General features: G+C 40.2%; 1 protein-coding gene and 2 long non-coding RNA genes across 5 annotated transcripts; 2 read left to right on the top strand and 1 right to left on the bottom strand.

Moving 5' to 3' along the window:
* The first annotated feature begins 257 nt into the window (after positions 1-257).
* Positions 258-9,382, top strand: LOC148381862 (uncharacterized). The gene is made up of 4 exons (XR_015854451.1): positions 258-329; positions 438-472; positions 2,991-3,063; positions 3,141-9,382. It is a non-coding gene; the product is annotated as an uncharacterized LOC148381862 (long non-coding RNA).
* On the bottom strand, positions 7,518-12,691 carry LOC148381863 (homeobox protein OTX2-like). 3 transcript variants are annotated; one of them, XM_088362416.1, is made up of 4 exons: positions 12,642-12,691; positions 9,651-9,755; positions 9,417-9,568; positions 7,518-8,625 (listed from the first exon to the last, which is right to left on the bottom strand). In XM_088362416.1, the coding sequence occupies exons 2-4, from the start codon at positions 9,745-9,747 to the stop codon at positions 7,993-7,995; spliced, it is 882 nt and encodes a 293-aa protein (XP_088218542.1). In that variant the 5' UTR covers positions 9,748-9,755; positions 12,642-12,691; the 3' UTR covers positions 7,518-7,992. The 3 variants fall into 3 exon arrangements, with proteins under 3 accessions (XP_088218542.1, XP_088218543.1, XP_088218541.1); XM_088362417.1 differs by lacking the exon at positions 12,642-12,691 and adding an exon at positions 10,309-10,414; XM_088362415.1 differs by lacking the exon at positions 12,642-12,691 and adding an exon at positions 10,070-10,244.
* Positions 9,427-23,461, top strand: LOC148381864 (uncharacterized). Its single transcript, XR_015854452.1, has 4 exons — positions 9,427-9,758; positions 13,093-13,323; positions 14,097-14,297; positions 14,935-23,461. It is a non-coding gene; the product is annotated as an uncharacterized LOC148381864 (long non-coding RNA).
* Positions 23,462-25,272: the final 1,811 nt, after the last annotated feature.

Genomic DNA, 25,272 nt, shown 5'->3' on the forward strand with positions numbered 1-25,272 from the left:
AAGATGTCCATGATAACAACAGCCGGTGTACTCACCAAACTAAGACGAGTATTATGGGACAACCTGCGATTGATAGTGAAACATTCGTTATAAAGTGAGTTTCACGATAGTGTCTGTATACAAATTAATCGTTTAAAATCAGGTGTTCATAGCAATTGTTTACTGGCGCATAGACTTCGAACGTTTTGCAACAAGATGAAAAATAAATACATGTTGAATGGCCCATTAGCGCCCTCTACTGGTAAAATGCTCATAGAGCAGCTAGTAAAAGGTTACTTCCGCATGGGTGTTAATGAGCTGAAAAGTTTGAATAGTAAACTGTTTGAATAGTAAGTTCGGAGGTCTACTTTTAGGCTGAAAGTGAAACTTTAATAATATTTTATGACGAAGTGATGTCGTTCTAGAAGTAACAAGATATTGTCTTATCTTTTTCATAGGGGCTGTCAAAAATCAAAAGACGGACAAGATACAGGTCTGTGTTTCAAACAAGAAATAAGTCAGTGAACTTTTATCAAAATTTAGCAATAATTAAGGTTAAATATCTTGTTCCGTGTTTTATTATGATATTTGTCCGTTTGTCACACTTTTTTTTTTACTTTGATGTACTTTACCGTGATGCTCATTATATAGTAGATGGATAGATTTAAGATGTAACCACAAGAGGGCGCTCCTGCTGTACTACAGTAGGAGTCTTGGAGAGACGGGCAGTAGAGAACGGGGTTTTATTTCCATGTCTTGGGTTGTATAGCTTTGTTTAGAGCCACATATTAGTTTGACCTTGCCAAGAACGATGCGTGGAAACGCCTTATTGGCCTTATTTATGTGGCCTTATTAAACATGTTAAACATTGATGACAAATATTTATCAACTAAAATAGCATGAATCATCGAATATGAAAACTCATCAGCCTGCTACTGTAAATAGCTCCAAGTATGAGTGGAAAGCTTCCAAACGCATCAGGACTCATATGATGCCCGGAAAAAAAAAAAACTTCCACAGGGGTCTTGTTGTCTCTACTCTTTTCTGCACCAACTTCTCTTTTCATCAGCGCACGCGTGTATGTGACGACTACGCGCGTGTTTGCGCTCCATCCCGACCGTCCGGATTAGTGACGTCGGCGTCAGCGCTCACCCTCGCCGCTCTGATAAGAGCGCAAATGCCGAAGCCTTCCTGCCTGCCTGCCGCTCCTCCGCTCCCCGTGCTCAATTTCAGATAGCGCTAATGGAATCTGTCCTGCACGATTGTAATGCAAGCGAGACTCATTCTCCACGGAGCTTGGAGCTGTCATCTTGGCGTGTGCGTGTTTTGTAACGGGTGGGGGGGTTCGAGAAGGCGACGATGATGATGACGTGCGTGTGTGTGCGCGTGCGTGTAAATATATACAGTACATGACAGGCGCCTTCCTTCCTTCTCTGTTGTGTAACCCTCAGTAGGCCTACTACACGTGAGCCATCATGACCTTGTGTTTGGAGTTCCCGATCCAGCTTCAGTTTAATACAACAACGATGAAGCCCAATTGGGGGAGAACGCAATTGGTCAAGTCCTGGTCCAGTTAGGTCCGGCCTCATCAAAGCACTCTGCACCAATCTGAGGTCATTGGCAGGACTACAGGGATTATGGCAGCATCTTTTAATCTGGGACAGATTGTTGCATTTGTCTGCACTTAAAATTGTCTACCCCAAAAAAAAATAGCTGGAGCTGATTAGACTTCTAAATAAAATTGAATAAAGTGCAACCTAAATCTCCCAGCAAGGGCTTTTTGCGGCCGGAGAACCCATTACTGCTACATGACCTCCCCAGGGAAGAGTTTAGTGTCAGCAGAAGCTCCTTGTGGGGGCCACTCCATTTTAAATTGACTGACTAATGACAATGAATGCAAAATACATTTACATTATTTTAAAATTCTTAACGGTAACTAAAGTGTAAAAATAAGTTAATCACTGTTCAGACGAGAAATTAGAAACAGAATACCTTAAACTCAAATAATGAATGTTAAATTAGTCCCACTCATTATACATAATGGTGTTTTGATTGGTTTTTTTTGCAGCTTTTGAAGAAATTGTTTATGCTTGAAAAATCCACCAGACAAGTCCTTGAACGCAACATCAAGCAAATGCGCATGCAAAGACGGAAAGATCATATGCTTAATCACGACTGGAGTTTTCCCAGGAAAATCTTGAGTGGATTAAATTCTCGGAACTGAAAATTAGACAAGTGCAGAGTTCATTGCCTAGACAGAAGGCGGAGGAACGAGACAAATAGTTATCTACCAGACAGTAAGAATCAGAAGCTGCAGAATGTGATACTGATGAGGATGAAAAGACGCCACGTGGTGAGGAAGACGGACCGATAAAGACAACGGCAAGGCGGGGGCCCTGGCAAATTGGCAAAGTCAGGGGTCTGTCTCCGCTTTGCATTTCATTTACATGGCTGGCCCTATCGACCAATCGGATTGGGAGCGCAGCCCGTGGCTTAGGCAGGCGAATAAAGACTCCAAATGCCTTCACTGCTCTCATCCCCGCTCGCTTATAATACCCTGCCTGCCTCTCTTTTCTCTCTCCCCGCCGTAATACCCTCGCTTGGTCTCTCTGCAAGTGAACCCTGTCCGCTCTGATAGTAGGATGAGGTTGATTGGAAGAAGTGCAAGGGGGGGACTTTTATTGCAGCTGCCACCACTGAAAAATATTATAATTGCGAACTCATAGACAGAAAGAGCATGCACACATATTCAGTAAGATTGGACAAAAAGTCGAGTCAAATTCATTTTGTTCAGAATTCGATTTACAGTGGTGTTTCGCTCTGACGTAACCCAAATTAGTACTTAAACGACCCTTAACACTAATCATAATTACAGTGAATATTAATGACTATTTTTGTAAAATGTTTTTACTACGTACTACTACTCACTAACACTAATAAATAGAATGTCAAGAATTAAGAGGTTTGTCCATCATGATTTAATGCTTCAATTCTTTGTGCTTTGCCTTCAGCTATGCCTTGGCCACCAGGGGTCAGTATGATACTGTTCTGCTGACAGACGAAGAAGAGTGTCACACAACTATTGTAAGTACTTGGTAATTTCATTTAATTTTTTAAAATTTTTATACAACTAAAATCTCCATATATCTTGCGTCATGTAGTGCCATCAGGATAAAGCAGACTTCAGGGAACACCATTTATGCTAATTAATTAAGAAAGCATCTGATTAATGAGAGGTAAGTGCTGCTAATTACACACTCAACACATTAATCAAAGCTGATATCCAACCACAGTCGTTTTTTTTAATTATTATTGATGCACGCACTTGAATTCATTTGACTAATGAATCATTGACAGACATAGCACACCCAGCGGATGACCTCGGGCGTTTTCTCACAAGAGACTTGTCGCCACTTACCACGCACACGCAACCACGTGCTCACATCTCAAGGGTATAATTTTGCGGCGTGTTACATGCGTGTTAAAAGGGGCCGCGGTCTGTCACAGCAGGGAAGAAGAGTCATGTCAAGATGATGAAGTGGGATTGTTGTCGAGGAATGAGGAACAAAGTAGTTCTTATGTGGCCCACGGGTCAACAAAGTTGTTGCAACAACCATTTTAAACGAGTGAAGTAATTTGACGCTGTAATCAAAATCATTGTTACACTGAATTGATCATCATTGTCCTTCTTTTCTTTGCCTGACACACAGTCAAGTCACACCATTGCCGTTAATCATCAATAACAATACCTTACTTGTCAGGGAGGAGTGTTTACAATGGGACGTAGCCCACCCCCCCCGTCCCACCTTCTGTCAAACCACCACAGTGTGTCAGTGTGCCACCAATTACCCAGCGCAACTTGAATGAGGTCATAACGGGATGGGGTCATTAGCAAAACAAACCCGGCAACCCCCGTGGCGGTCGGGGCAGGGAGGCTTTTTGGAGGGATCGGGGTGTGGGCGGAGGGAAGAGGTGCTCGAGGGGTGTGTGTACAGTACCGGACTCGCTTTTTGTGTATCTCAGTAACCCCATCAGACTTTGTAGGAAGACACGTGGGACCATCAAAACCGAGGCAGTGGTTTTATTCCTAAAAAAATATCTATTCATGGCCGATCCACAAAACCGCTGCAATATTTTGTAATTAGTGAATTTCATCTTTATAAATATCATTCTGCAAAAAAGTTTACCAGAGGATATTATACATCATATAATGCAATACAGGTGTGTTATGAAATATTCCGAGGCTGTGGTTACAAGTTTTGTCAGTGATCATATAATTTAAAATAGCCACGCTAACAAATGCTAGCAAAGCACGTTGAGAAATATTAGAGATGCTATTAGCGAGGAGCGAAGCCTGTCCGCTTTGCGCGCGCGTGTCTGCGGGTGCGCGTCCATATTTGTGTTTGTATACCTCTATTGTGACGCGTGTAATCCACATGCTCTCTAATCCCAGAGCAGGTGGCCCTGCGTGTGGCGGCTGCGGGGGTTGCGTCGCGGGGCACACGCTCACGAGATTGAGCCACATCCACACAACAAAGCTCTGTGTTGTCTGCACACACGCCGCTCCCTTAAGACCGGTGTGTACCGAGCGACGCGACTAAACAGGTGTTTCGTCAATTAAAAAAAATGGCCGCCTTACTGTGCCTCTTCCAATCAATCTAATTGGTAATTGGAAAGTGGCGATAAACAGTTTAAAGGTTGTTTTGCACACAGATAGAGTACATCGTATTTAGTAATCAAATTCCTAATATTTTCTCAAATTTACTTAACGCTGCAATCAATTTAGCATTGGAAAAAAATAAAAATAAAAGGACTGGACCGAGGCTAGCAAGTCACTTCGTTAACATCTGTTTGGCACACCCATCTCGTGGATGTGATTTTGAGGATTAAATTGATGTCATCTGTTTCTCGCCATCTCCCTGTCGCTCTTTGATAAAGAGATTTATGATGTGCACCCGCTAATGGTCACTCGTTAAAAGGGCGGGAGTGTTTTATTGGCGGAACATTCGTAAATCCGTTCCGTTATGGCTAAATGGATAGAAAGAACCATTAAGTAGGCATTACATTTATGGTATTTATTTTTTTTACATATTCTGGATTTTTCTTGAAACCCGGAATCGGATTTGTGTATGTTTTAGCATTAATATATTAGCGCCTAACTTCATTGTGGGTTAATGATAAAAAATAATCTGTGTGATTATTCCTACAGATATGTGAGTGGCATTTTTGGGAGTTGACTAATGTATACACAAATATAGTTCTTACTCTCCAGTAAATTGCAAATTGAATCCCCGACGGCCGTTTTGTGTCTCGTGAATTTCTGCAACGGACCGTCTAACTCCGGCACACAAGCGCCATTGTCTGGCACATTCAAATGAGATTCCACGAGTGGAGCAGCAGTGTTGTTGTCGTCGTCATCGCGGATGAATTATGTATGCCCTGCCGTGTTGATGTGTGATAGAATGTAGGACACATACTTATGCATAACAATAGTCTACAGTTGTGTTCTCACCAACAAAATTGGCCGCTTAGCTCCCACGTTCGCTTTTTAATGCCATTGCTGCTCCTCGCCTTTGACAGTTGCTCAGTTGCCCCGGTCTACTTTCACTCCTTTCTTTTGTTTCTGCAACAAAAAAAATAACAAAGTCACACAGCTGATCTCATAATTATACGAGTCTATATCAGCCCCCCCCCCCTTGCTCCCTTTGTCCGTCCCAATGGGACTTTTATTCAAGAATTGTCCGTTTTAAACGTTTCTTGATGTGTGGCGTCGCGCCTTTCCTCGCTCCCAGACGCTAATTGACCTTTCACTTATGAGACATGTTAAGTGGTCTTTCTATAGGATCACCGCTTGAATAAAAAAAAAATAAGCACAAACCTGCTTGAAATATAGCTGGAGCATTTAGTTAAAATACGAGAAATTCATTTTATAGGAACATAATGGTATTTTACGAAAAAAAAAAGTTATTCAAATATAATAAAAAACGTTTAATGGATTTTTCGTCTTTATGTTTCTCGTAATTTGTGCAATTTTATTTTCAATAACAGCCATATCTAAAACAATTCACACAATTTTTTTTTTTTTTAACACCCTGCAAATTTTGACCGTATATGTCAAACAGTCGAGTGTAGGTGACCTTCGACACTGTCGGGAATCCGATGTGGAATTCCCAGACCCGCGGTCAAGTGGATCCGCTTGGGAAAGCCTGGCCTCAGGAACAAAAGCAAAAAAAAAAGCGCGGCAGCCAAAAGAAGCTTCCGAGGCTTGCTCTTCTACTTGATTGTTTGCCATGCTCACAAGCGAGCGGGGGATTAATGAAGCGCGTCTGGTGGCTCCATATGGCCCCTCTGGTGGCGCTTGTGCTTAATTAAAAGCCAATGTATACTAGAGGGTCCGAGGGGGGGCTCCCCTCAAGTCCGGCTCGATGAGGACCTCTCCTGACTTTCTGCTCTCCGCTGCCATTTTGTCTTCGCAACCTGTTGAAATCGATTCTGGATGCCGTGCTTCGATGTCTCCATCGGGTTCAGTGACGGCTGGCGACGTTTCAAACAATGATGTAGTCTTTCTATGACTTTTTCTCGTCTTTTCAGGTTAACCCTAACCCTAACCCTAAAAATGTTCGTAGAGCTTTGTTTGCAGTGATGCCTTTTGATACAAACATCGTTTGAGACTGACTCATCTTTCTGTATCATTGGCTGCTAATTGGAGGTCAAACGGGCAACAAAGCAGTCCTCTCGTCCTAATTAGAGTGATAGCGCCATGCCGCTCCTCGCCTATAAGCCGCACGTAGACAGCTCCAAAAAAAAAAAAATCTTAATCCCTGCAGCAGATGGAAGTGATTTTATCGATTAATCAGCTCTTGGTTGAATTGGAAGAGGTGCTGGGTGAGAAGTTGAAGTACTGTACTTCAGTGTTTATAGTCTATTATTAATGTGTGTGAGCTGTAAAGTGCATAGGTGGATATTTACATCTTTTTTTTCACCATTTTATAACTTTATTGAACTTTTTACAGTTCTCATACTATTAGGACTTTTCTCAATCGGTCAACTTTTTTTCTCATAACATTATGGCTTTTCTTCCATATCCTGATGACGTCTCATAAGATGTGACAGTTCTAGTATTATATTATTTCCTCTTTTTTTCTTGTGTTATGACTTTATTCTTGACTTTTTATCTCCAGATTTTGCACCATTATTCTTGTAATTGTCTATCACTCTCCTAACATTCATTGAAACTTTTATCCTGTATATTTTTTTTAATTCTTGCAATTCTAGGATTTTATTCCCATAACTATGGCTTTTTCTAACATCACGCCTTGTAAAATTTTGACTTGTCTTCTGACTGTTGATGTCATCTTAACTTTATTCTCATAATGTCTTTTGTCTAGTAATTGTCTGACTGGTAACTGATTTTTTTATTTATTTACACAGATGACTTATTTCCCCTATCTTTGCAATATGTCTTTTCTCATAAATGTGCAATGCAATAGAGGTCACAAACAAAACAAATACAGCACATATATATGTACACATGCAACTTGGCTCATGTTTATTTATTTCTTTTTATTACTGAGGGTGTGTCTGTCCTTTTAAATACAGCTTTACCTGCATAGTCCCCTTTTAACTATAATAATTTGTCATTAAACAGCTGCTTGAAAAAAAAATAGCAAAAAAGGATGAGATGATTTCAGAATAACATTGAAAAAAAACAAAACTGGGTGAAGACAGGGGAAAGTTTTGATTGTCTTTCGTTTTAAACACATTTGTCATAAATTAAGTAGTGCATCCATCAGAGGTCTCGCACACACCAACTTTGATCATATTGGGGACTCATAATGAGCTTATTAAAACTTTTCCCCCTCCCAGAAAAAGTTGCACCCTTAATTTGGGGAAATGGTCCATGTCCTTGATCAAAGTTGGGAGTGTGACTGCTCAGGCGAAAAAGAAGCCGCAGTCCTGCTTTGTCCGCCAGAGGTAGAAGAGGAGTCCCCCCTCCGGGGCGTGGAAGTCGGATCACAAAACCTGGAACTTCCACGCCGCTTGCTGCTCTTTATAATCCAAACAATCCGCGTTGAAGTTGAGCTTCCATGTGGACGAAGCCGTCTGGTCTTTATAGTCCAGGCAGTCCGCGGTGCCTCCGTAGCCGTACGCCGATGAGGAGAGCGACGACGCCGGGCTCAGATGGTTGGACACCCCATTGCCGCTTCCACCGCTCATTGGGCTCATAGCCGAGCTCAGCTGATGGTGGTGGTGCATCGGAGAGAGATACGAGCCGCAGTCCATGCCGGGGAAAAAGGACGACGAGCCCGTGTAGCCCTGGTTGTAGGCCGACGTAGCTTGCGTGTACGTCACCGGATAGGAGCGCTGCATGCAGGAGGACGCCGAGGAAGTGCACATGGGGTCGGATAGAGGCGAAATGGAAGCCGGGCTCCAGATGGACACAGGCGCTGCTGCGCTGCTTACGACCGGCAGAGAGGCGTTGGAGGGCGGCGTGAACTGGCCGCTCGCCCCGCTGTCCGAGCTGGCCTCCCGCACCGGGGAGGCCTTCTTTTTCACTGGCCTGGTGCTGGACGCTTTGCTCGGTGCTCCACTTTGGGTCTGCTGGGCCTGCTGCCGGTGCTTGGCCCTTCGGTTTTTGAACCATACCTGGAGGGGATAAACCATCATTATCATGTAACAAAACTCTACTAAAACTTGTCACAATTAATATTGCAAAGCCATTTACTTTCCCAAATATTAAAACTTTACATGCTAAAAAAAACCTCAATCTAGAACAATATTCAACCCACAAATGCTTAGTTACAAATAAAAACATTAGTTGTATTATTTTTACACATGCAAGAATTTTACCATCAATTAAATCTATTTAAATGCCTGTATATATGCAGAAACCATCCTACATTAAACCCTAAAAATAACTTTTCTCGAAATACTCATATATTTTTCATACATTTATAAATACATATAATTTAAAATTCTGTATGTGAGGAAACAGTTGTAACCAATCATGCATGTATTTAATACAACAAAATGCATTACATGATGATGATAAAACATTTTGCAGGATGATTTTTTTCCCAATCATATTTACCATTTCCCCAAACTGAACCATTTTAAATCGATGCAAGTGTCACATTGGTGGATCTCACTAAATTAAACTGTCATTAAATTATTTGAGTGAGTGAAGTAATTAAACAAAAAAGAAATCTAACGTTTTTGAGAAGCCCAAATTCTACCATCTCACAAATTTAGTATATTCCACAAGAAACAATTACAATTATTTATTTTATGCATTTATTTGGGATATGAGGGAGGGAATTGCCTTCTCTGTCTTATCGCCTTGTTTTAATTGAACAAGTGAAACGAACAATGCAGCCCATCATTAATGTTTTTTTTATTATTTTTTTTTCCTCCTGGTTGTTTTTTTTCGGTCTCACCTGCACCCTGGATTCAGGCAGGTTGATTTTGAGGGCTACTTCTTCCCTCATGAAGATGTCCGGGTAGCGGGTCTTGATGAACAGATTCTCCAGTACGTCCAGCTGGGCCCTGGTGAAGGTAGTCCTTTCCCGTCGCTGCTTCCGAGGTGTGCCTGTATGCAAATATAATTAAACATACATGATTAAAACTACCACATTTTGGGTCACGAAATGGATGCAATATTTAGTATTTACCTTGGTATCCCACGGAAGGGTGCAGCAGATCCACCCCAGGGGCGGACAAACTGAGTCCGTTCACCGTGTAAGGGGGCTGCTTCAAGTAGGACATCATGATGATCGCTGGTAAGAAAAAAAATACAACAAACTTCCAAAATAAAATTTAAAAAAAAAGTTTAATCCTGCTCTTTTCGTTCCAAGATAATGATTGAAGTGCAGCAAAAGAAGTGAGGGTCCCAAACGTGTGCAGGGTCTCTTAAACCCTTAGGTCCCCTCCCCTTGCCTCTCCCCCTCCCTCTCAGCTGTCTGTCTGTCCCCACAAAACACACTCCTCTCTTAAAAACAAAACATTGTCGTTAAAAAAAAAAAATGCACCCCCACTTCCCTCGCCCCCCCATCCCCGCCCCTCCTCATCAAGCATTACCATATATACCCACCCACAGGTTAGGCTGCAACTAAATGGACAGCTGATTGGGGGGCCATTTGCCGGGACAAAGCCCACTGTTGACGATAAGTAACGCTGATAACAATAAGAAGTTGCAAACAAAAGCTGCGAACTGAGCTACGCCATTCAGATACAATGAAGACGCCCCCGCCCCCCTCCTTCACAGTGCGCAGCGCGCCCCCACCAATCCCTCCAATTTTTCTTTATTTGTTTGCATTAAAAGGTCCGTACATGTCAATGCGGCCCCATTACAATACGAAGGACAACTTTGGAAGGCAGTAAGAAAGAAGCTGGGCTAATTCTGACATCATATCGACAGTGCAAGCAAACACATGCACCCGCCTCCTCCTCAATTTGAACGACCCCGCCTCCCAGACTCATCTACTAATGAATTGCTCCCGGTAATTAGATTTGGAAGGTGAGACTATCGCAAAGTGTTGATTAGGAGCCAGCACTTAATCTTAATCTAAATAAACAAGGAGATTGACCCTTTTGAGCGGGTTTAAAACGTGTACAATGCACCGTGGAAGAGCTTTTTCTTCATCGTATTTACAAGAGAAAGTCCCTTTAGGTAGGCTCATTAAATAATAATAATAATAATAACTGAAATTGATTACGTAATCCACATGCTGTGATTTCTTCAGATTCACAGCCATGAAAATCCTACTCTGTAATTTTTATAAATTGTACTATTAAACCTGCAATACTGCATGTACACACACACACACACACACACACACACACACGTTTGTTGTCAAGTAGATTTGACAAATGAGCCACATGGGGGCATAAAGTGGCATTCAAGTGCAATAATCAAATATAGAATGCCAAGGATCATAGCCTGAGTGACTACTATTAAACAAAATGTAAAGTGGTAGACCACGGTTTACAAGTCTAACAATCATGTTTTTATTTTTAGGTCATTTTTATTTATATTTATTTTAATTTAATTTTTATCATGATAGTATTTAAAGGTAAACTATAAATTACAAATTAAAAGAATTATATTTGATGCATAGTTTGACTTGCATAACACACACTGCATACACACAGTATAATTTTTTTCGGTCCTTTTTTAATAGAGCCAATAACGGACGTTGCAATCTGTCACTTTTTAGGAGTGTGCCCCCACCCAGACTGCTGCCCCCTCCTACTCCCACCAAACCACCAGTTGCTCCACGTCCGTTCAATATTAATCATCATAAATACCGGTCTTTAATTATTATTGGCTTTCTACAAGGAGAGATTTTTTTTTTTTTTTAATGAGTTAATCTGGCTGGCACGCGTTGGCCTGATTAGGGGGACGCTGTGCAGTGGGGGTGGGGCTTCTATATGTATACTACAAAAATGTCAACAAAAGACTGCTTAGAACAGCTGAAGTTTATTTCGGATTCATCAGTGGAACTTTAAATTATCGCATTGTGTGTTGACCACTTTTTGAATTTGTACGTGGCTTAATTGTAAACACAGACACATCCTCTGTTATGGGAAGGTGTGCACATTTATGCAACCACATTTCCTTATGTTTTTATTCTGAGATTTACAGGTTATAAATCATAATCAAGTTTTGAAATGATTTTCATCATAAGAAACATTTGTTCAAGAGGGGTTATATTATATTATATTACATTATATCATATTATATTATATTATATTATATTATATTCTTTGAATATACTTGGACATATATATATGACAAGTAGTCCGCCTTCCTCATTTTTGCATCAGCACACACATGCAAGACAAAGAGTGGCATTGTGTTGATCACACCAGCTGACTACCAGACACGCACGAACACACACACCCAAACACCCCCCCCCCCCGTAAAAAACACCCTCAATATGCACAATAATAACTGACACATGCACCATTTTTGTTATTATTATTGTAAGTACTAAAAAAAATTCTTATTGTTAGTCTATAGCTGCTTTCTGTACTCCTGTACAATTTGATTTTGATCACCTTGAATTGAACTCTACATTTATTTATTTTGAAAAAATAGTTCTTTATTTCATTTCATTTATCAATAAATTAAATGTCATCTAAAGTTGTTACAAAATAGCTACTTCCAAATATAATTAAATGTGACTATTTTTTATACTAAATTGATATTATTTAAAACATCATCTAATTCTTTGCTATGTTTTTATAGCCCTTTTCAATTATTTAAACTATATCTTTCTTCCATCATTAAAATAACCTACAATATATGCTTAGTATTTTTTAAAGTACTAATTTCCTAAACTTGTATTCATTTCCGCCTTCTAACTGATTTTATCACTATAATTAAGCCTTATTAGTGTTTTCCGTCGTAAATACGTGGGAGACATCCTGATGCACACATTCAAGTGGTTTTATCACAACTTGTGTTCTATTAAACGCTTGAATGCCTCTTTGCCTGGAGGGGCGTTGACACAGCAAAGTTTCCTTAGCCCCCCCGCCCAAAAAAGAAAACGCCTCCTCAATTAACTCCCTCCTCCTGCCCTCCTCCTCCTCTCCCCCCACCCTCCCCTTCCTTGGGGACTGCTCAATTCAAATACAGCAAAATCAACTTTTCCACTTACCTCAATGGTGGTGCGTTCAAGGGCCTCACCTCTCGCTGCTCAATTCCAGTTGTGAAGTGGATGACACTCAGTGATGATATGCACTATTTATGCACAAAAATAGAGAGAGGGAGAGAGAGCAAGAGAGGGAAAAAGACAGACTTTTAGGAGCCAATGGAAAGGAGAGAACAGGACACTATAATTTGGTCACGTGCTACAATGCTGACTTTTCTTCTGTACTGTTATTTTTTGTTATATATTTTTATATATTGATCATTGCCATTCATACTTTTTTTTATCAGATTTTGATGGTCTTCCTTTCCCTCCTTCTTATCAATGAGGGGAATCCCACAAGGGGGCGCAATTCCAATTACAAGTAATAATAATTATAAAATAAAAAACTATTTAGTGTAGCAATTTTATAATGCACTTGACGAACATAACAGAAACTGCCACTGCTCTTTCTTGATAGGGAAAGAGGCACGTCATTAATGGCAGCAAAAGTTGCCAGTTCCCTTTCCAAAAACAGCCTTCACCAAAGAGCCGTCCTCCCTCCTGCTCCGTCAGCCATCTTGTCAGCTCCCCGCAGAGCGCTTTCATCTTCAGCTGTATTATATATAATTCATGGAGGCAAAGATATCTCCCGGCCCCCAGGGGGGAGCATTTTACAGCTAAACGGGCGTCCGTGCTTGTCAAAGAAAAGGTAAATGATCTTGTTAATGCGCGAGGCAATACGCGCTCCTCCTCCTGTCTGCAGGCCAATTGACAGAGTCAGACATATATTGCAAGGGACAGCTAGTGTACCTAATGAGCTGGCCGGGATGTCTGTGATCAAGGTCAAATCAATGACTCGGCCCACCAAGTCATCTCCATCTGTTTTACAAAAACACACATGGCACATTAGTTTTGTAATACCATCTGCACAGTCAATGCGACACTGATAGAGTTATTGATAGGTATATTGATAATGCCGCAAAAGAAGCAAAGCGTGCGTCCTTTTGGGTATTGACTTGTTTTGCTTTATTGGAAAAACTCGTAGATGGCAGCAGGTGTTTGACAAATCTTTTTTGCAATTGGAATATTGCGAGGACGCATCAGTCAATCAATACAGTAGTGTCATCATGTATAAACCTTCAATTTTGCATTTTGAGGCAAAACCCACACAATTCTTTGTCGGTTTCCAGTTACTTGTGTAAACGTATACCGAAACCTAACACCTCGCTAATGAGGTTGTCAGCTAAAGAGTTGCTAGCAAACTGTGAGGGATAATCTCATGCTGAGAACTCGATGATGGATGCTAATTGTTGCTATCTGGCAAAATGACACACTGCTGCTCACGGGAATTTTCTTTTATCCTAATCACCAAAATAAAGAGGAATGTTGGCTTTTTGAGGAAATTTGAGAATAACCTTAAATGTACTCCGCACCTGCAGTATCTTTACTCATTTTTGCATATCTCCATTTTCCAATTTGCAGTTTACCGATTGGGGGTTCGCATTTCTTGTCCCTGCTGCTAGCTCGTTAACCCCCCACTTTCCAGTCCGGACCAAGCAAGGAGGTTTCATACCTGGAAGCTGGTCAGCAAGGACCAGCCCCTACTGGGAGCTCCGGAGCTCCCACTGGGCTTGGGGAGGAGGCGAGGCGGGCCAAACAAAAACACAAGCAGCCATCCGCACGGTAAACAGCCCACCTACTGGCACTTAGCATCTGGGCTGCAGCACACACACACAGTTGTCTATTCACATTCTGATGACGGCAAACAGTGTATAGTTTCAAGAGAGACAAAAAAAGAATGGAATGTCTTCAAGCTTGTATGAGTTAAAAGTACAGTGAATCCTCTTTACAATACATTGTAAGCCTAAAACATTTAGTTGAATTGCCCAACTTAAAATGTTATTGAAATTCATCCAACATTTTGTTACTGAGGATAAAATGTTTCAGAGAAAAACCTGAAATGTTTTAATAATAAATCAAGAGGAAAAATGTAATTAAAAACACCTTTTAATTCATCAAAGCTTTAGTATAGAGAGTTTTTTATTTGTTTTATTGGCATCCATATGTGAGTATTTAATGGTACAAAGTAGTTTATTACAAATTATTCCCCCCCAATCACAGCTCACTTCCCCCAACCCCGTTTGAGAACCACTGGACTAGAGTGTAAAGTTAATCCATTTTCAATTGATGGCCGCTGTTGTTACACTGAAAACAGTTTTCTTTCTTTTAGCACTAGATTTGCTCTCTCACTTCACTCTCTCTCTCTTTCTGCTTCTGTTTTTTTTTGTGTGTCTGCCTTCTTTTTATCCTTTTTAATTAGAAAGGTCTATTGGGCCACCGAACCAAGGACTTTAATCCCCAACTGACCAACAATGCAAAAAGCCAGCCTTTGAACAGCCGACCTGCTACCCCCCCCCCCCCCCCCCCTCATCCGCCTCCTCCTTTACCAATTGCTTCGCTGCTGGAAGACTCCAACACGGCTCCAACCGTCGGGAAAAGTAGCTTCTCTTCCTCCGTCGTCTCTTTTGAGGTATCACACAAAGCAATTAAGTGCGTGAAAGAGCATTTCAGGGCCGCACCGGGGTTCTGCTAAAGCTCCGGGTCCGAGGTCACCTGTGATATGGTGACCAAATATTTGAAGGCGTCGGGAAAACCACCAAACATAAGTAACACTTTTAACCGTCCGTGAAAATGGCGGTTCAGTTTTTGAGCCTTGACAAAATGTTTTTATTGTGGTGTCCCTCAGGAGTTAATTCTAAGTCCCCATCTGTTTTTAGTATTCCTATTTCCTACTTTTCGCAGAATACTTACTCGGACTACTTTTCCGTGAGTCATATTCTAAAGTAGCAACAGTCATATTTGAGTCAAGTTTTTGGTTTTTCTACTCACATCTGGAACCAATTAATCCGAACCAGTGCAAGTCACCACCCAATTAAGTTTAGTGTGTTTCTTCATCATCTTGACAGTTGTCCAAATTGAGTATAAAATTCTGTTTGTGTGTATGTTTGTGTGACATTCTGACAAAATAGGGGTTTTGTGGTCATGAATACTAATGACAGCAATTTGTCGCCTGAGCTAATTTTCCTGTAATTTTGCTGATTATCTGTCAACAATTTGCCAACATTGCTGTCTGACAATTACCGCGCACAATGGCCGCTCCAAGACTTTCAACCTCACCACCCAAAATGTGGACAAAGGCAAACCAATAACAAAATGCTTTTTTTTTTTTTTTTTTTAACATTAAGCGTGCTGTCTCAATGCTCCCTCATGCCAAAACGCTTGCTAATCACAGCCACCAATATTTTCCATAGCAGGCAATTAGCATCTCGCTTTCATGTGGCAAAATGGCTGAGGAGTGTCAGCACAGTCGCAAAACACGCAGCGAGAATAAAAGAGCAATTAAGACGTGGGGTGAGCAGAGGACGCAAGACGAGGCGGTCTGCTGCCGTGTGATTTGCGGCTTGCCCGGCCCGGTAATTAGCCTCGTCATTGTGAGATAATGGACTTGGCCCCTTTTCCCGCTTCTGCCGACTCGGCCCGCGAGGAGGTTGAAGGCCGCAAATGTGCTGCTTAACATCATACAAAAAGTCCTGCCTCGCTACAAAAACAGATATGCTCAAACCTCATTGAATAAAGTACATGAGCAGACAAGTATATTCACATATTCAATAAATAAAAGAAACATTTGAAGCATATAATTATACCTACACACCAAATCAATAAAGAAGACATAACTAGACATTTTTGATAAGTGGTGATGAGAAAGGTTTTTATAACTTTATGATCTGAAATATATATTTCTGAGGACTTTGAAATAACAAATGACTTTTGAGTCGTCTTGACCGTTCGGTACTTGATTGTATCTTATGTTTTGACTAATGCTAGACGCCAGTTTTTGATTACTACTGAACGCTCTGCACAGAGGGAAATAGTTTGCCTAACAAAGAAAAGATACGGTTGAATGCGGTACGACAGTGTATGTCCAAGATTGGAGAAGAATGTTCACAGGAAGGTCACGTGGAGATAAAACCAGTGGGTGCCAGAAGGAGCCACCCGAGAACTCGGACAAAGATGATCGCCAAGGCCGAGAGACGGGATGGAAGACAACAGCCCCCACCTACACACCGAATCGCCCATAACCAGCACCACTCCCATGGAAGCAGACTCTCCTTCGAACTTGCCCCACCCCGAAGACTCATCGCCCATCAATCCCGGCCCACAATGTGCTACTGAATATAAAACTGATCTAACAACCTTGGACTTGGCCCTTTTCTGAATGGAGACTTTCCGCTCTTGAAGGGCCCAGCGCTGTATTGCACTTTCCTGAAAACAGAGCTTTTTGAACAAGAATTGTGATTGAACTCAACCAAGCTGTCTAAGTCTAATTTCTGCTTCAGTGTCTTTGCATTTTCCTAAATCTGAAGAAATCAAACGAGCACGCAGTGAGTAAATTGAATAACAGGTGATTGGCAAAGGCTTTTGCCGTGAGGCGCAGATAACGCGCTCCCTAAATTGTGGACAAAATCCAACAAATGGTGACCATCCGACGTGATTTCTTCAGAAGGGAAAGTGCATGCTCCACAAAGGATTCTTCCTTCTCCGCTCTTGCTCAACAGTATTGCAGTCCGATCGGCACAAAAGGTAAGGGGGAAACTTTTTTTTTTCTCTCTCCCAGTTCAGCAATATTGTGGAGTGAAAGCGGAATACAAAAATTAATAATTTCAGCTCTGTGTTCAGGAATGGTGGTTGTATAGAAGTGTGTGTTTGTGTGGAATTTGGTAAAAGTGATTTGTGGAAAAAATTAAAAATACAAAAACAGGTGAAGGCGTCGCTGATATAGCAGTACGGATGCCGAGCGACTCCAATAGTGTGACCTTAGAACATTATAGGGCTGTCTAAGGCGAGGGACATCTGGGATGTCCGAGTCGTGGTGAATTAAGAGAAAGGTGGTGAGGACTTTGTCTGATCAGCAAAGGGCGCTCACACCGCTGGAACTTGTGGGATGCCAGTGACTAGCATATGGGCACCTGAGTGGCCTCAATAGTAGACACATAGGAACTTATACTGTTGCCTAAGGTCGGGGTCGATTGGATCGGCCAGGCCACCAATACGAGTCAGGGACTCGTGAAAAAAAAATATAATTAAAAAAAAAAAGAAAAAAAAAAAAATATATAAAAAAAATGGTGAAGGCATCGCTGATATAGCAGGACGGATGCCTGGCGACTTCAATAGTGCGACCTTAGAGACTTATATTGTTGTCTAGGGCGAAGGGTAACTGGGTTAACCAGGTCGCTACATAATTGTTGAAGTGTGTCTATGATGATATTGTGTGGAAAGCAGGCTTGGCTGTCAGATGGGACAGCGGCGCAGCTGAAGAAGTGAGTGATTAGTTGTGGTGCTGTTCATGGGATGGAAGTGATGATTTGTGGTTCATGAAGAACAATAAGTTGATTTGTATAAAATTGTTGATTTTATTTTGATTTTGCATGAGAGTTGGAGTCAGAAAAAATGGCTTAACAAGAATTTGATAAAGAATGTATATTTAATTAGCATGAAGGTTATATCCCATTGTGTGGTGGGGTTAAACTGTAACCATTTTTGTTTTCAAAAGGGTGCAGCTCTAAAGTTTGGGCCAAACGGTCAGGTGGGCACAAATGCACCTTTTGGACAGAGGTGGGGGGTTACATTGTGCGACGTGGTGATGGCGAGGCTCTCCGCACTTCAGTTGCCCCCCCCACCCTTGTTATCAACTGGGAAGATTGTCATGTCTATGTTGTGGGCCCGTGTGTTTGTTTATGTGTATGTTTGTCTTTGTGTATCAGTTCGTTATAAAGGATGGAATTGCGTTAAATTGGTGCACGGAAACGGTGTGGTAGACAATGGTTAATCAGATTTGCATTGTTAAATGTAAAAATTAGAAATGATAGAATAATCTGAGGGTTGTGGTCAGAAACTCGTCCAACGAGGAGAGTGCCCAGCCCTCATAAAAATGTGAGAGTAAGAGAGAACATACATTGTAGAATTGGATAAAATTAAATTATGATTGCAGATTTTAAATTTAGGGGGAATTATTGATTGGTTATGACATAAGACTATACAAGGACACATGTAAGGATAAGTCAAAGATTTGAATCACTTAGAGTTAAAAACAACAAATAAAAACGACATTGCAAGGGGGCACTTTTTATTAAAAGAACACCAAGTAAAGTAAGTAGGGGGCATTCGTGATTGGGATTAAATTAAGGATAAAATTAGGTCAATGATTAGAAATCAATGGTGCTCTACACAAAAAGGCTTAAATTTTTAATGGGGAAATATTTGGAGTACTGTGTTGGTCTACATAGGTCATGGGCCGAGTTTATTTGGTTTTGATTGTGGTTTGGGTTTATTTTGTTTATTGTTAGGTTTTCCTTGTGTTTATTGTTAAGGTGTTCCTTGTTATTCTCTTATCCCCTGCATTGTAAATGTCTTCTTTATGCAGATAGATTAACAGGCTAGGAATTTAGTGAGGAGAAAATTGATCAATTGATGGGGGTTAATAATTGTCCAAATCCTAGTTACATGTTTTGAGGGACCAGAGCAACGACATTATATTTAATTTGCAGGCCATTATTTCGTATGTGATGACAGTGTCTAGATAAGTAGACTGTTTTATCAAAAATGTGAGAGTGAAGGAGGAGGTTTGATTTGTAATCTGGCATTTGGGTGCCACTTTTAAGAGTCTGTGCAGGAGCATAGATTGTTTTTGTTTGTTTTTAAAGATATATTTGACAGTTTATCTCGGTGCAGTAAGGATAAAGCAATTTTGAAAGACTTAAAATTAAAAGCAAAATTACATTTTAATTCTGACACATGCCAGCTAACATGAGGATGGCAAATAAATGAATAAATACTCGCTCAAATGCGGCATGTGTTTTAAATTGGGCGATAAGACATTCACTTTCAAGCACTATCATTTAGCGCTGCTGACAACAATAACTTATGAGATGGTAAACCAAGGAGGAGTGTCATAGTTGGAACACAGGCGCTGTATGACCTATAGATTGAACAATAACATTCACCGCATATACAACCATGTTGGTAGATTGTTAAATTACATTACAGTTTATTACAAAGGATTTCGGAACTTTATTTGATGATAAACACTGGAACGAGGATTTTAGCCGTGTTAATGGGTAGGGTGGATGGATTACTCGAAAAAAAAAAAAAAAAAAAAGAGCTTTTGATAAGGGCGGCTTGATAGTAAGATGATGTGTGTGCGCAACTGATAGGATACAATATGTTAATGGGAAGATTTGGGGTGTAAGGAACAAATACTACACATGAAGACTGATAACACGAAGATAGTTTTGTGAAATTTGTGTCCCAGTGTGTTCTGCCCTCGCGCATGGCACAAGTCCTGAACTGAGTCCTTGTACTCTACTGGCTGCCTCAAAATCAACAGAGGACTGTCCCTGGTCATGAGACACCTTTGACCTTTGGGAGAACAACAGGAACTATTATCATGCTTGAAGGGGGCAAGCACAGCTCTTCACAGGACAAGAACCATATAGTTGGTGGAATACACACAGTTGCAGATCAAAAAGAAAATGGACTGAAAGAACAAAGACAAGATGGACGCATTTGAGAATGGCGGACGGTCCAGCCCTGAATCATCATCATGAGAATCTAAGAGGAGAGGCTGCTAAAGACTTGCACGAGTCACATGAAGTCAAACTGGACACATTGCTAAAGACTGCTGAAGCATTACAAAGTTGGTGGAGTGTGGGACAAAAGGGATGGAAGTGTGTTTGGGTGCTGGGGCAGACATAACTGAGGAGTTTTGATAAAAGTGGGAATAATAAGGCTGCTTATTGACACTGAAACGGGGATAAAAAAAAATAAAATACATAGATAGGGACAGTGAAGATGCACTGACAAATTACACAACCGCGTGATCAGAAACTTTGCAAGGTGGACATTGATCAATAGAAATTAAATCTTTTGAATCATAAATTTTTATATGTAACTTAGCATTTCGAAGACATAATTAATCTAACTGAAATAATGAAATTTTATAATTGGACCAGTGAAAATTTGGATTCGGGCAACAGAAGGCTGAATTGCTAAACTTAATTGACCTTTATCAAAACAACAGAATTTAATTACACATCAACTGCGACTGACTTATAGGATGCATATTTCAGCTTGAATGGGTGAGGGGCCATAAGAAAGTTGGAATTCTGGATAGTCGGCAAAATAGTAATACAGTAGGGCTTTAAATAACAAATACATTGACATGACCCTTGCGACAATTGATTTAAATGGCAATTTATGATCGGCATTTGGGGTTAGGATTAACAATCCATCCATCCATCCATTACTGGTGTGGCTTGTCCTTACGAGGGCCACAGATGATTAACAATAATAACTAGAATTATTCATTTCTGTAGAAATTGCGTGTGAAAGCGAAGAGGCTGAATAAAAATTCGGGGAAAGCTACAAGGTTATGTTTAAATTTGGAACGTGATGAATTGGCTAGAAAATTGATAAAAATTTAGAAAGAATTTTGTTAAATTGGGCGTGAATTTTAAAGTTGAAAATTTGAAATTTGGGGAGTGGGAAGTTTTGGAATAGGTAGGCATAAGATGAACAGTTAAAAAAAAAAAAAAAAAAAAAAATTGAAATGAGTTGAGTCAGTGGAAAAAAAAAAAAAAAGAAGAAAAAAGGAAAACTAGAAGAAATTAGAAGGGAAAAAAAAATGAAACTTTGCAAAATTTTACCGCAATGTTGGAAGTGAGGATGTGAAATTTGAATTTGAATCTCGGAGGTTAAAAGTGTAATGGAGTAAATCAGATGAATTATGTGGAAGTAGTTAAGATTAAAATAAAAGGAAGAGGAATGCAGAAGTAGTTGAATAATAATAAAGTCAAGGCAATTCAAATTTATTTATATATCCCACAAGCAAGTCTCAAAGGGCTCCAAATGTACAAAAATTGCCAATTTAAAATACAAGAACAATAAGTGTGAGGGCCACAATGATGATCATGACAGCAAAAATATTTCTAATTGGTTTTGATAGGAACAAAGGGGGAACATGGAAGAAGGTTTTCAAAATTTGTGATATAGCGTCACTCAATTATCAAGAGTAAGTCTTTCTTTTTAATTCTAAGAATTGGCATCAACAAAAATGAGAACGATAATCCAAGGTTATAGTGTAAGTGGCAGGAGGAAGCTGTGTATATTTTTTAAACATTATTTTCAGTATCATTATTTCTTAGGAGGGTCAGTAATGCTTGTGAGGAGATGAATGAAGGAACAAGGTGACAGTAAAAGGGAGTGCTCTAAAAATTTTTGGTTTTTTGCCAGAGGTAGTTATTTGGAGGGATGAATTTAAACTGAAAGCAAAATGGAACTGTTTAGTGGAAGAAATATGAGAAGGTGGAAATATTGAAGTTACAGCTCAACACAAAGTGTCAAATAGTCTAAGTGTGAGATGTGAGCAAACTAAATGGGGAGTTAAATCATGTTCCAGTATTATGCATATTGGCAAACGATGTGAGGACAGGAGACCAGACAATTAGATATTAATTTTGGATTTAAAATAAAAAAGGGAAATTTTAATTGAGGAGAAAATTTTGCATAGGGAGGGTTCTTTTTACAATTTAATATTGTATGTTTTATGTGTGTGTTGTGGGATGACAGTTTGTCTGTCATGCTGTATGAATGTCAAGTCTGTACTTGGGATGGGGTTTGTGTATTGTGAATGGTTAACATGATTTAAGGTTGGGGTGATGTGATCACAGCAGAGGATAACATTCCTCTCACCTGAAAAATATAAAGATACTACAGATTTGAAAAAAGCAAGATTGATCAGGGCTCATTTTGGACTAAATATGGGTTTAGGATTACTCTGGGGCACCATTGACAACAAAAGACTTCAATGGAGAAGGCCCATTTCAAGATTATGACCAGACGTGACTATACCAGCATTGACAATCAAGACTCTGAGCCAAGACAGTGTATGACAACAACTCTGGACTTACCTGACAGTGTGACGAAATGTATGTGACGGAATTTGTGATGACTTGCTTTGTTTTGATGTTTTACCTAATTGTATTGCAGCCTCTAACAGCAACCCAGGGAGCAGATTGTGCTTTATTTGTTAAACTTGCTTTACTTTGCAGGTTGTCAACTGCAGTCTTGGAGAATTTTGTGTCATGTCTGTGAACATGCATTAACAACTAACCCCTTACTTTTCATAACGAGTTTGTAAATGTGATCGGTTTCATGACAGGCTCGGCAGGCTCCAATTTTCTATTTCATGCGTTTGACATGCGCCCATGTGTGGATTATTTTTATCATTATGAATTTTATTTTTTGGTATTATGGATGTTTATTGTACGGAGAGCTGCATGCACAGCTACAGGTGGGTGGTGGCTTTTGTTCATACAGCCATGTGAGATGCTGCCAGTCGAGTTTCAGGGACTGAGAATTGGTGATTCCAGGCTAGGATGGCATCTGGAGGTACACCGAAGTCCAGCTGGCGATGGGTATGTCACCATGGATATTGTTATTTTTACTTTTTAACCATTGTGACACATTTTTTAGAATGTGTCAAAAGGGGGAGGTAGAAAAATAATAAAAAAAAAGAACAAAGGGGGGAATTGTGAGATTTTAAGTGTTTTCAGATTTGATGGTTTTTAAGTCTTCAACATGCTGGACGGAGGAGAAGAAGCAGCTCGGCAGAAATGAAGTGAATGGGAGACAACATCATGAGATGGAGCCAAAGCCTGGTAACAAGTGTGAAGAGTTTCAAAATAGCTCATAATAAACTGTAGACCTTCACAAGATAGGATCAAATAGGTGGGAGAGTATTAAATGTAAAAAATTAGAACAATAACATACAGACTCCAAACAAATTGGGAACAGGTGGATTATGAACGTTAAAGTTTGAATAACACATTATTCACGTGATTGCAGGATAAACAATGGAAGGGATTGATAAACTGAACAAATTTAAGATGATTGCGGTAGTATTATGTCGAAAACAAATAGATTCAACAAGTTTTTTCCCTATAAAATGGTGCCGTTTGGGTTTGAAGTACATAGTCGCTTCAAAGGAGGAAAAGCATGATTTAAGATACGTGATTGATCAATGAGAAGGCTATCCCTTGTACCAGGGGGGTCAAACTCATTTGTTCACGGGCCGCAGTGTAGTCATAGCTTCTTTCGGAGGACCGGTATGACTGTCATACCCAAATAAATGTGTGAGCACCTCATATTATATAGAGTAAAAGCTACAAAACAAACTGACAAGTAACTCGCTTTCAAATCAGACAAATAAAAACTGGTCTAATATTTAAAAATAAAATATTATTAAAAGTGAAGACAATTTGCAATTCGAGTAATGACTCATGAATAAAAAGCACAATTTGTCTTCGGGGGCCGCATAAAATCATGTGTCGGGCTGCATCTGGCCCCCAGGTCTTGAGTTTGACACCTGTGCCTTATACAAAGGTAAAGTAGGATTAGAATTTGATAAAACAGATATGGACATCATCATATTCCATTAGAGTTTGAATTGCTTGCAATACAATTACAAATTAGTTAACACCTGTGTGATTGATTGATTGATTGATTGATTGGGTGGTTGATTGATTGATTGGTTGGTTTATTGATTGAGTGATTCATTGAGTGACTGACTGAAGGGCTGAGTGGCCGAATGGGCAATTGTTCGATGTCTGTCTGTCTATATGTATGTACTATATATGTATGTATGTATTTCGTTATTTGTTTTACGTATGTAATTCGTTATTTGTTTATGTATTTCTCTTTCACATTTTCTTTCTCATCTTCCACTTCTTTCGGCTGCTCCTGTTAGGGGCCGCGACTGCAGAGCGATCGTTTCCATATCTTTCTGTGCCACCAACCATCTGCATGTCCTATCTTTGTCTCTGCCACACTCTCCATTATTTTGGCTAGTAGATTTCCAAGCCTCGCTTCTAACATTCTTTCCGATAACTTCATGCTTTGCTTAATAAACATAACAACACCTCTGTAGCTACTACAGTTCTGCGCATCGCCGTGGTCTGAATTAAGAAATAGAAGTCAACACCTTTCCGGGGAACTTCTCGCTTTTTAAGAATCTCCCCTGCCATCTCTCCTTGATAGTTCCATGCTGTCACTGGAATGTCGTCTAGGCCAATTGCCTTTCCACTCTCCATCTTTTACAAATGTCTGGGTATGAATTTTATCTATATTTATTTTTCTCACTCATTGGCGGCCCCACAGAGGGACTTGTAGCGGCTCCACAGAGGGACGTGGTGTGCCAACAGAGGGACCCTGGTGGCATCAACGATTTTGGTGACCTCAGTAAAACTGAGGTCAACAGAGGGAGTGAAGGAATGAGGTCGAAATACAAAAAGTCCTGCCTCGCTACAAAAACAGATATGCTCAAACCTCATTGAATAAAGTACATGAGCAGACAAGTATATTCACATATTCAATAAATAAAAGAAACATTTGAAGCATATAATTATACCTACACACCAAATCAATAAAGAAGACATAACTAGACATTTTTGATAAGTGGTGATGAGAAAGGTTTTTATAACTTTATGATCTGAAATATATATTTCTGAGGACTTTGAAATAACAAATGACTTTTGAGTCGTCT

The sequence above is a fragment of the Syngnathus floridae genome, chromosome 19, assembly GCF_059516105.1.
Source record: "Syngnathus floridae isolate MCC-2025c chromosome 19, RoL_Sflo_1.0, whole genome shotgun sequence".
NCBI classification, from domain to species: domain Eukaryota; kingdom Metazoa; phylum Chordata; class Actinopteri; order Syngnathiformes; family Syngnathidae; genus Syngnathus; species Syngnathus floridae.